This window comes from Ceratotherium simum, chromosome 8 (genome assembly GCF_057802395.1).
Source record: "Ceratotherium simum simum isolate JZ-2026a chromosome 8, ASM5780239v1, whole genome shotgun sequence".
Lineage (NCBI taxonomy): Eukaryota > Metazoa > Chordata > Mammalia > Perissodactyla > Rhinocerotidae > Ceratotherium > Ceratotherium simum.
In genome coordinates this window covers 41192566-41205067 of record NC_141907.1, presented here as the reverse complement: position 1 = coordinate 41205067, position 12502 = coordinate 41192566, and the positions used below count along the sequence as shown (strand labels likewise).

The 12502-nt window shown below is 43.7% G+C and overlaps 1 protein-coding gene across 2 annotated transcripts in view; it reads left to right on the top strand.

The window, feature by feature from the left end:
• USP46 (ubiquitin specific peptidase 46) overlaps positions 1-12502 on the top strand; it is a 78488-nt gene that overhangs the window by 45918 nt on the left and 20068 nt on the right. The window contains exons 5-7 of one of the 2 annotated variants that reach the window (XM_087434307.1): positions 1888-1964; positions 10004-10087; positions 12296-12457. In XM_087434307.1, coding sequence (XP_087290433.1) covers positions 1888-1964; positions 10004-10087; positions 12296-12457 — 323 coding nt within the window. Of the gene's footprint in view, positions 1-1887; positions 1965-10003; positions 10088-12295; positions 12494-12502 lie in introns of both variants that reach the window. The other variant, XM_004419060.3, reaches the window with a different exon arrangement.

Below are 12502 nucleotides of genomic sequence, written 5' to 3'. Positions count from 1 at the left end.
AACCATTCTCAACTTTTTTTTTTTTTTTGAGGAAGATCAGCCCTGGGCTAACATCCATGCCCATCTTCCTCCACTTTATATGGGATGCCGCCATAGCATGGCTTGACAAGTGGTGTGTCGGTGCACGCCCAGGATCCAGCCGGTGAACCCCGGGCCGCTGCAGCAGAGCACGTGCACTTAACCATTTGCGCCACCGGGCCAGCCCCCATTCTCAACTTTTTGACTATTTTAGGCCATTTAAAAATTTTTACCCCTCCTTGATTTGTGGAGTGCTTACTTTTTTTCTTTTAATTGAGGTAACATTGGTTTATAACGTTATATAAATTTCAGCTATACATCATTATATTTCGATTTCTGTATAGACTACATCATGTTCACCACTCAAAGACTAATTACCATCTGACACCACCTCTTAAAGCATTTCGCATGTATTATTTCATCCTTACAACAGTGTAATGAAATAGATACTCTTACTGTCTCCACTCTACAGGTACGGAAACTGAGGTACAGAGAGGCTAAGTAACTGGCCTAAAGTCATCCACTTTATAAGTGGCGGAGAAAGGATGTGGAGTTGGGCAGCCTGTCTCAATACACATTCTTGTGTAGACTTATAAAAGTATAAAAGATTATGTCCACATGTCTGAGTATTTCTTTAGATAGTTTCCTAGTAGTGGAGTATTGGGTCATGGGGTAGTTGTAACACTTAAAGGAGTGTTATTTTCGTTTTGCTGCCAGTTGACTGAGCACCTCAAAGTTGTTGCTGGGCTAGTTTGTCTCTCCCACTGTAAGACAGTAATATGCCAGGCTTGCCAGTGAACTGCAGGAAAGTAAGCACCTACTCTGTGTGCTTCAATAAGTATGAGACCCAGAACTGGTGTGGTGTGAACTGTGGAGGCCTGAGAAACACCTGGGGCCAGTGAACCTCAGTATGGCAGGCCTGAGTGAGCCCAGGCCCTAGGCCAACTACAGGTCCGATTGTTACTGCAGACAGCACAGGCTTCTGCAAATGATGACCACTTCCTGGGCCAGAGGACAGCTTTATGTGTGGTTAGCGGGACTCTCCAGTTCATCGTACATTAGCCTCCCTGGCTCCACACACAGTTTGAATGATGAGGCACCGGAGATACAGAGTGATTTCAAGGAACTGGCAGAAAGTGCAGACGACTTAATGAAGGGGTGATCATCTGGGTAGTAGGTTTTCTAAGTCTCTTGTCCTTTTACCATTTCCATTTCTGTCATTCCAGCCGATCTGGGCTATATGGATAGCCTACTTTGCAATGATGGAAGAAATGAATGGAGAGGGAGAGAAATCTGGTTGAGTTTTAATTATTAAAAGCTCTGAATCAAAGCTGGCATAGGGATAATGTTAAATTGAGAATTTGGGATTTTCTCTAGATTGGGTTGTTTTTGAAGTAACTCTGGTTGCCAATGAGTACAGTCAGCCCTCCTTATCCACAGGTTCCGCATGCGCAACCGCAGATCGAAAGGCCTGCGATGGTTGTATCTGTACTGAACACGTAGGGACTTTTTTTTCCTTGTCATTATTCCATAAACAATGCAGTATAACAACTACTTACATAGCAATTACATTATATTAGGTATTATAAGTAATCTAGAGATGATTTAAAGTATAGAGGAGGATGCACATAAGTTATATGCAAATACGACATCATTTTATATAATGGACTTGAGCATCTGTGGATTTTGGTGTCCGCAAGGGTCCCGGAACCAATCCCCCCCAGGATACCAGAGAATGACTGTTTACAAAGCCACATACGACTCTTACTGGCGTTATGGGTTTTGGTTACCTATAGGTGTTCAAAGTTGTGTCCACTCTGTCTATTATGTATTTTGTGCCTAATATATTTTTTTCTTTTTTTGCTTCAGGTTAGTAGCAAAGATGAAGATTTTCTTGACCTTTCTGTTGATGTGGAGCAGAATACATCTATTACCCACTGTCTAAGGTAACCCCGTGAATTCTGACTGTGGTCTGAGCTTTTGATCAGGCTAGTAAATAAGTGGAGAAAAAATCCTGTATTTCTTCAGTAGATAATCTTCGTTTCTGGTAAACCAATGTAATCTTATTATTTTGTATTTCTTCTTTCCCAAGAGAGATTAAAAATAAGTATATGTAGTCTAGACAAGAGTCCTGCTGAGAAGAGAGAGGATCAAGTGGAAGTCATTAGTCATTACATTTAAAAATAAGTTTTTAATCTTTAATAAAGATGTGTGCTTTTGGCTTTCATCAGTCTCGCTCTGTTTCTCTGTCTTTCACGCACATACAGACAATCACACAATTAAGTTAATAAATGCTACAGATGTCTACCATTACTTTCTTTTTCTAAGTTAATCTGTTATTTTCAAAATTATGCACTTTTGAGCTGAGAACCAACAAGGGAATTGCCTTTTTCTCCATCTTTCAGCATTCTATGGAGATCATTTATGGAAAGAAATTCCTCCTCATTAGGGCTGAGAGGAGGAATTATAATTAGCCTGGCCCTGTCTGGACACTGGGGATAGAGGAGTGAGCATTAGACACGGCCCCTGCCCTTGCACCGTTTATGTCCTAGTGGGTATCCACAGATGGTGATCAGTGCTTTGAAGGAAATTAAACAGGCCTAGAGAGTGCCTGGTGGTGAGGGTGCCAGTGTAGAGCCAGTGGTCAGGGCAGGCCTCCCCATTCTTAGGATACCACAGCTCAGAGACATTTTATAGTGTTATAACAAGGCACTGTTGATTTTTGTGTGTGTGTGTGTGTGTGTGTGTGAGGAAAATTAGCCCTGAGCTAACATCCGATGCCAATCCTCCTCTTTTTGCTGAGGAAGACTGGCCCTGGGCTAACATCTGTGCCCATCTTCCTCTACTTGATATGGGACGCCGCCACAGTATGGCTTGACAAGCAGTGTGTCAGCCTGCGCCCGGGATTCGAACCGTGAACCCCGGGCCACCAAAGCAGAGCACACGAACTTAACCACTACGCCACTGGGCCCCAGCACTGTTGATTTTTATCAGTAGGAATCGGGTGACAGAATTGTTCTTTCAGGATTTCAGGTTACTTGGAACCTTTCAGAAGACTAGATTAAAGGGACTTGCTGTGGTGGATGACTGTCATCTTTCAGGGCGCAGGCACCGACTCCAACTGGAAGAGCTTCTTGGTTCCTCGGGGTGTGACGGCTTGTGTGAGCACGGGGCTGATTGCTCTCCCATTTCCCGGGGGTCCAAGGTCCCCTCCCCCGCCTCCCTGATAGTTACCTGGTTACCTCAGCACTTCCTCTTGGTTTGGCATTTCAGTCTTGTCTTCAAATGTCCAGGTGTCCAGGACAAGTTTGTTATCTCTGTTTGCAAAGTGTTTTGTAGGCCAGGATGGCCTCTTTTTCTTCGGAATGGTTGTTTATGGCATGGGTTCCTAATATTCCTGTGAAAAGAAGCCGTTTTCGATTTCCTCAAGGTTTTATGATCACAGGGAGTGGAGAAGTTAAGTTAAGAAGTTAAGTGTGCTAACTATTAGTCGAAAGTGAGGGAATAGGAGGAAAAGTATTACTTGATCATTCCTCTTTTTTTGTGAGGAAGATCAGCATTGAGCTAACATCTGCCAATCCTCCTCTTTTTGCTGAGGAAGACTGGCCCTGAGCTAACATCCGTGCCCATCTTCCTCTACTTTATATGGGACGCCGCCACAGCACGGCTCTACAAGCGGTGCATCGGTGCACGCCCGGGATCCGAACCGGCGAACCCTGGGCCGCTGCAGCGGAGTGTGCACACTTAACCGCTTGTGCCACTGGGCCGGCCCCTCATTCCTCTTTTTTGAGAAAGGGAGATGGGGAGAAATTGGAGTTAGGGAGGCTGACTGCTTCCCCTCCCTTCTGAGAAATTCCTGAGCTGTTCAAAAGGTAGATGGCAGTGGCCGTAGCTTTGAGGCCAACTAGGTAAAGAGCTAACTGTCTAGTTATAATTTCAGCCTTTGGGGAACCTTGTTCTAAAGAAATGTAACCCAGATTTATGTTTCCATTTTTTTTCTGGGGAAATGTATGTATTGGTCATGCATGCCTGATGAAGGCAGGCTAGATGCATTTGGAGATGTTAAAGCTGGGATGGATGAGTACAAAATAGCCTTGGAAAGCCTTTTAAACAACATTAGATTCTCATCTGATTGGACTGTCCGGGCTGATATTCCTGAAGTGTCTACCCCACCCCATTTTACATCATCCTTAAACTAGACCTTGACTGACTTACCTATACCTGCCCTCATGTGTGCCTAAGATCTTACCTCCCCAACATAAATAAAGAGAAGCCTGCCAGGGGTTGCCATTCACCATTGAGAGATCAGTGATAGGGGTGGCAGCTTTCCGACTATCCCAAAAGGAGGACGTGCAGGAGAAAGGCCCAGGGGATAAATGATGCCAGCTGATGCATTAGCTTTTTCTATCCGAGACAAGAGAGAAGAATGATTATGATCTTTATTGGCCCCTTTCAGGGTTTAATTTGGTTTGTGTTCTTGAGGGTTTGTATTTAAAATCAAAATTATGAATTTTTTTCTTCATCATGTCCACGTGTCTCTTCTGATGTGCTATTTTTATCTTTCATTTATTTTGATAATGAAACAAGTTAAAAATCAAGCTATGATTGTGGGATTTAAATGTAAGATCTCTGCCACCTCCTTCCAGAACGGCTTTAGGTGGTCAATTACAGTGTGTTTTCACTGACCTTTTGTCCTGGAGAAATGATGATATAAAAAATAGTGGTTAAATTCAGAATATGGGTCTAGAGAAGCCGTGAAATCCATCTTGTCGCTGAACTATATTCTAATATTGCAAATCTCAGTGTGTCTTAGGCAGGGTGAGCCGTCTGTATCATAGGAGGATACTGAGAGAGTTTTTTTTTTCTTTTGAAAAGTTCAGGGATGGCCTCAGGCAAAAACTTATCTTAATGTTTTGTCTTCCACTTCAGTGCCTTAGTCCCTCGCTGTGGCTCCTTCATAGAAACTTACCTTTCGCCTCAACTGCTCTGTGTTCTGAAACCGCTTTCCTCTTCCTCTGTTTCCTCTCGTTAACAATTCCCGTCCTCTCAGTGCTGGGGAGGTCAGCTAGGCATTAGGAGGAAAGTAGCTTCCAAGGCTCTATTTTAAAAATTACTCTTCTTTTTTCAGTGGGGGGTTGGTAGGATGCGGTCATCTAATAATTTGAGACTTTCTTAGTTCAAGGTAAGTGCAGTTGTATATGGTTTAAATTTCATTGTTTTCTCTTTTATGCTCTTTGAAAATGGAGACCACCTGATTCATACTATTTTTCATTAACTGACAATAATGTCACCTTGCATTTTTGTGATTGACTTTTTCTATTTATCTTGAGAAACTTCTTTTATGTACTAAAGTTCATGTACATCCCCCCCACCCGTCCATTGCCACATGCTTCTCTCTATTCTGTTTTTCTGACCTGTGTTTTGGTTTTGGTTATTGATATGTGGTATTTTCTAATATCTGACACATAAGTCTTTCTTTTGGATTTCTTTTTTTAATCTTTAATACTGTAGTCAGTGGTTCTCAAACTTTGGTGTGTATTAGAATCACCTGGGGAAATTGGTAAGAATCGAGGCTCGGGCTGTTTTCAACTTCTGTGAGCCTGGGCCTAGATTTTTAATTTTCCGGGTGATTTTGATACCACCATAATTTGAGAACCACTGCTCTAGATCTTTGCTGCTCCAACAGGGTTCCATGGATTAGCACCATTGACATCACCTGTGATCTCTTTAGAACTGCAGCATCTCAGGTCTCCCCCAAGAATGAATGAATGAATCAGAGCCTGCATTGTGACAAGATCTCCAGGTGATTCAAATGCATGTTAATATTTGCAAAGCATTGGGAGCAGTGGCTTTCAGCCCTTGCAGCACATTGGAGCCACCTGAGAAGCTTTAAGAACAATAGTGCCTGTGTTCTATCTGGAGAGATTCTGATATAATTTATGGGGGTGGGGGGCATTGAGATTGTTTTTCTTTTTGCTGAGGAAGAGTCACCCTCAGCTAACATCTGTTGCCAATCTTCCTCTATTTTCTGTGTGAGTCAACATCACAGCATGGCCACTGATAGACAAATGGTGTAGGTCCGCGTTCATGAACGCGGGCCACCAAAGCAGAGCACGCTGAACTTAACCACTAGGCCACCTGGGCTGGCCCTTGAGATTGTTTTTAAGGCTCCCCAGGTGATTCTAATGAGCAGCCAAGTGAACCACTGCTGTAGATTCTGCAAGAAAGCTTCCCAACTGGTGTGCCATGGAAAATGGGGTACAGGTGTGTATAGATCCCCTCAGCTCCTGGGAGGCTGGGCAGAGCCTGGAGCTGCCAGAGCCCCATGGCCAGCCACAGGAGCAGCCTCATCGGTTTACCCCAGCTCCCTTCTCTATAGTATCATTTTCTATGTGAATCATGACATGAAAATTATTGGGAAGCATTGCATGAGAACTTTTTTTTAAATCAATTTTTGAACTATTGTGTTGAGTGGAAAAGTTAAGATTTTAATTAAAAATGTATCAAATATGGACATTAAGTTGGACATGATCGCTGTCTTTACATTACGTAGCCTTCCCATCCAGGAACATAGCCTTTCTCCATTTTTTCAAGTTTTCTTGTATACACTTCCATGAAGTTTTATAGTTTTTCTTTCCTTAAAGAGGTGTTTATTTCATATTAGCTTTGTTCCCAAAGTGTATTTTTAAATAGCGTTTTATTGCCACTATGACCCTCTTTAAAGAAATACAAAGAGCTTTGTGCTTCGCCCTCAACCTCTCCCCTGTGCTTTGGCAATTTATCCCGAGTGGCGGAAAGACCTCTCTACTGTCTCTCTCCTCTTGGACTTTCTTGTTGGAAAGCGTCAACCTTTGTTGTCTGCATTTGTTCCCACAGTTGTGTAGCATCAACTTGACAGACCTGCTCTGCCTCAGTTTCCTGCCAGGGTCATCCCCTTTTCCTAATTACCTCATTTTCCAATTCTCAGCTCATAGGTGCCCTAAAAGCATTACCCTGTCTCGAATGGCAACCAGCTTCCAGCCAGCTGGGGCTGAGCACCATGCTGGGTATTTGTAAATCAAGTCTTTTTTTTGTGTGTGTGTGAGGAAGATCAGCCCTGAGCTACCATCTGCCAATCCTCCTCTTTTTTTGCTGAGGAATATTGGCCCTGGGCTAACATCCATGCCCATCTTCCTTCACTTTATATGGGATGCCGCCACAGCATGGCTTGACAAGTGGTGCGTCGGTGTGCGCCCGGGATCCGAATTGGCGAACCCTGGACCGCCGCAGTGGAGCGCGCGCACTTTACCGCTTGCGCCACCGGGCTGGCCTCTCAAGTCTTTATTTATTTATTTTTTTTGTGAGGAAGATCAGCCCTGAGCTAACATCCATGCCAGTCCTCCTCTTTTTTGCTGAGGAAGACTGGCCCTGGGCTAACATCTGTGCCCATCTTCCTCTACTTTATATGGGACGCTGCCACAGCATGGCCCGACAAGCGGTACATCGGTGTGCGCCGGGGATCCGAACCCGGGCTACCAGCAGTGGAGCGCGCATACTCAACTGCTACACCACGGGACAGGCCCCTCAAGTCTTTAAATTAGGTACTAACTTCTGCTATATTTCTACCTACTTGGGTCTACAAATACTTCAAAAAACTTTTTTTTTGAGAAATAAGAGTGAGTAGAAAGTGTTGAATTCCTTATTTATTGCTATGTCTGCCTTAGTTGTTCTGATTCTTTAGCTGATAAAGAGATTTGTCTGTGGTAGACCTTCCAAAGATGTAAATCTGCACCATCACCCGTCCGCACCTCCCCTTCTCCGTGGCTCCTGCATTCCACCCCAGTAAATCCTGTGCAGGCCAAGAAAAGATTTCACATCAGTTATTCCATTGAAGAGTTGGCCAGTCTTCATTCAGCGAAGTTTGAGTCTGTGTTATGCACCAAGAACTTGAAATTGAGGCATGAGTATAATTGCCTTCTAAATTGTTTCTTTGCCTTTTGGCCCCCTTCAGTCCTTCCTCTGCAGTGCTGCCAGAAGTGGTATTTCTGAAAAGCACTGTCTGATTATGTCTTTTCCTTGCTGAGACTAGTTGGTGGGACTGCAGAGCCACGGGGTCCACGCCAGCTTCTAAGAAGCATGCTCCGTACTTGCCTCTAGGCCTCTGTGCTGTGGCATTCCCTCTATCTGCAATCCTTGAGGCTTGTCCACTGGCCACGCTTTTCCTCGTTGAGAACCTGACTCGGATATCACCCTTTGGGGAAACGTCCTGAATTACCCCAGTTCAAGTTCATTTCTTCTTCCTCTGTGCTTTCCCCGGGGCTTTATACACATTTCTGTCTTGGTTCGTTTGTCACCCAACAAACATTATGAAATGCCATGATGTGTCAGGCCTGTTCTCAGTGCTGGGGCTTTAGCAGTGAGTGAGACGTGGAGGATCACTGCCCACACAGAGGAGAGGCAAGTAGTCAAATGAATAGGAGGATGGTTTTAGATAGTGGTAAGTGCTCAGAAGAAAACAAGACAGCAACAGGTTGGGGCTGGGTGGGTTTGGAGAGACTGGCCAGGGAAGTCCTTTCCAAAGAGGTAACATTTAGGCTGAGCTCTGAACAGTCAGTGGAGTCAGCCATGGAAGCATCTGGCAAGGAGCTATCAGGGCAGAGAAAACGGCACCTGCAAATGCCCTGAGGCAGGGAGAGCATGGCTCTCTGGAGCTACAGGAGAAGGCTAGCTGGTGTGGCTGGAACAGAGTGAAGGAGATGGGGCAGGAAGAGATGAGGCCAGAAAAGCATTCAGGGGTCTGAGGATGGACAGCCTGTCGGCCATAGCAAGGAATTTGGATTTTATTCCAAAGTGCACTGAGGAACTGTTTTATGGCTTTAGGCAGGGGACTCAGCTGTGTGAAATGATTTATGTTTAACCTGCACTGAACATTACATGTTGTCAGTGGCTCATTGCAAGTGTCTGTTAAACTGTGAGCCGTGTGAGGGCAGGTACTCTGCGAGTCCCCAGCACCTAGTCCACGGTGCTCTGGGTAAATGTTTAGGGTTTAATGAATGGATAATTTATATTTTCTTTTGATAAGCTCTGTTTAAGTGGTTGAGTCATTAACACCATGTAAATAACATTTTCTATTTAATAAAATCTGATCATTCTGATGCTGGGACATTCCCTATGAATAAGGAGATGTCACAGACTTCTTCGAGACTCTAGGGTATTATTATATTCTGGATGCTTCTCTCAGCCTTTGAAGCAGTACCACAGGAATGCTAAGTAGAATCTCAATGACCAGGAAAGAATGAAAAGCCATGACATTTAAAAAATGAAAACTACTAAGTAGTACAGTAAAACCTCAAGATAAAGTGAGTACAGATATAACATCACAATGGCATTTGTTCTCAAAAGGAGGCAGGCTAAAGTTCTTATCTTCCAGGGTGTGGGGAGGTGGGAGTGGGAAGTTGGTAGGAAGCGGACATCTCCTGATCATTTGGGACTTTCTTAGTTCAAGATAAGGGCAGTTGTATATGGTTTAAGTTTCATTCTCTTTACTATTATGCTCTTTGAAAATGGAGACCACCTGATTCATACTATTTTTCATTAACTGACAATAATGTCACCTTGCATTTTTGTCATTGACTTTTTGGGACTCAACTTATAGTATAATGGTGGGCTAGTTACTATTTTCCTATTATAATTTTTTATCTCTAATTTACAGGTATTCTCTGTTAAATTCTGATTTTTTCCTGAATCAGTTGGAAACCCTAATTTATATCTAGCTATTCCATTAAGTAAAGCTATCCTTGAAAATCTCTTGTGGTGAACTCCTAACCCAGTCCAGTAGACACGCTCTAATGGCATCCTAGCACCTACTCCTAGGAAGGATCTTTTCTCATTACTTCTTTCCCCACATTCACTTTAAAATTACCCTGCAGGTAATAGAGGATTTAAAACATGGTATGCCAAGTACCTTTTGGACTTTTTTTTAAGTTGAAAATATTTTTCTCTGCAGAGACTTCAGCAACACGGAAACACTGTGTAGTGAACAGAAATATTATTGTGAAACGTGCTGCAGCAAACAGGAGGCCCAGAAGAGGTGCGTGAAGGATTTAGCTTGGGAGGGTGGCTTTGTGTGGTGAGAAGGAACCAGACTGTGGTATCCGACAGATCTGATTTTGAATCCCAGTTCCTTGGGCTCATAGCCAAGTAGCTTTGGGGAAGTCAGTTACCTTCCTCACTGGTAAAACTAGGATAAGGGTGCCTACCTGGGAGTCTGTCCATTTTCTGATTGTTTGCTCATTTGTTTGTCTGTTCATTCATTCATTCATTCATTAAATATTTATTGAGTGCTACTGTATACCAGGTACTATGCTGGGTAAACAAGTGGTGATCAAATATAATTTCTATCCTCTTGGGATTAAAGGCAAATTATGAAAAGGATTAGCATAGTACGTAACATGTAGTAGTCACCTAATAAGACTGTTAGTATTGCCTGAACATTGGAACTTCTTATTTAGAAGACGGTTAAAAAAATTAATCACTTAATAAGGAATCATGAGGAAATCAATTAAATATCAGTTATATGGAGAGGTGATAAGGAAGTTATCACATTCTGAATTGATCTAGGACCCAAGGTTGCCCATCTTTTTACCACCACGAGCCAGTTACAGCTCTTGGACAATCTGAGATAAGCAGTGATTCCCTGTTATCTGCCCCCAGAAGCCAAGAAACTTGACATTTTAATTATCCTGTGAAGCCTTTCTGTGAGTTAAATTTGCCCTGCCCATGGCTGTGGCATATTCATGGTAACTCACAGATGCTCATTACTGCTGTCTAAAACCCTCAGGGGTCTAGAGCTGAGGCTGAAATAATTTCTCTGTCCAGCCTCCCAGCCCTTTGCCCCCAGACATGCACATTTTTCCCTGCCGCATCAGAACTTACAACAGGTTAGTCATTGTGCAGACGGGAGTGGAGGTGGTAGGTAGTTATCTTTTGTTAGTGGTTAGTGGTCAGGGGAGCTCGCTGGCCTCTGCTCCCATCGTATAATCTAAGTCTGCCTAAGGCCAGACCCAGGTCTTCCTATGTGACATGAAGCTGTTTTCTGTTCTAGCCTTGCAGGTTTTGTTTTTTGTTTTTTGGTTCTTTTTCCCCTGAGGGTTTTATACATTAAAATGTTGCATATTCCTGTAAAATATGCGATTCCCTGTAAGTCGTAAGTTCCTGCTGATGTTGTTATTTTGCTTAGTTTTATGAACAGGATTTTACCTCAAAAGATTCCTAAATAGTATTCTCTTAAAATTCATCCTTTTCAAATAATATGCGTTGAAGATGTGCACATGCTGAACAGCATTTACACTAATTCAGGACATTCATAGAACAGGGGTCCTGGAAGGCAACCGGAAGATCCTCTATTCCAGCAGAATTATCTACATAAACTGTTGTCTTCATGACTTTTTACTGAGGAATATTAATGATCATCTAGAGAAAAAAGCTTTCTGTGTTTATGTAAGTTTGGGAAATGCTGCATCAAACAGAAGAGAATAGTTCCTTTACTGCAGAATTTCTCAGAACCTTCAGTATGCTCATATGCAGGGAGGAGCTTCAGAATAGAAAGTAGCGTTGTCTGAACTTGGCCACGGAACGCCCACATCTGTTAATACCTCCAGTGCTCTACTGAGCCCAGTTTGGGAAATGTAGCCCTACGCCAACCCCTGCGTTTTGTAAATGAGGAAACTGAGAGCCAGAGAAGGGAAATAACTTGCCCAAGAGCACGAGAGTAAAGAATGAAAGTGGGCCCAGCGTGCTTGGCTTCCTGATGGCCACAGGTGTGCAGCGTCTGAATGTCCCTGCCAGTCCTCAGAACCTGCAAATCCAGACTGCACCCCTCTGCTTGTCCTTTCCCCAACTTGCTTTTCTCAAAAGCTGTTACCCCTCATCTCCATTATCTCTGGGCTGGAGGGGGTGATTGTTCAAATATTGTTCCTTCCTGGGAGGCAGAGGGCAGTGATGGAGAGCAATTGCACATTATATTTTTATTGGTACAAAAATTCTGGGTTGTCTCCTTTGACCAAACAGAAACCTGCGGTCGTGCTTTTCTCTCGCTAGCTACGCCCCAGTTAGTCAAGAATGTAGGATATGTCAGCACTATGTAAGCGAGCATATTTTTATTCTTGCGAGTGGTTTGGTTGTTTGCTGGTTTGAAGTTTGTTAGCCCCCTCCTGCTCTTTATTTGTGCAGGCCACAGTGCATTCTGTTCCCCTAATGGGTGTTGGGTACAACTGATTTCTATTTCGTGGTTTCTTAGGATGAGAGTCAAAAAGCTGCCCATGATCCTGGCCCTGCACCTAAAGCGCTTCAAGTACATGGAGCAGCTGCACAGGTACACCAAGCTGTCCTACCGGGTGGTCTTCCCGCTGGAGCTCCGGCTCTTCAACACCTCCAGCGATGCGGTGAACCTGGACCGCATGTACGACCTGGTCGCGGTGGTGGTTCATTGCGGCAGGTGAGGGCG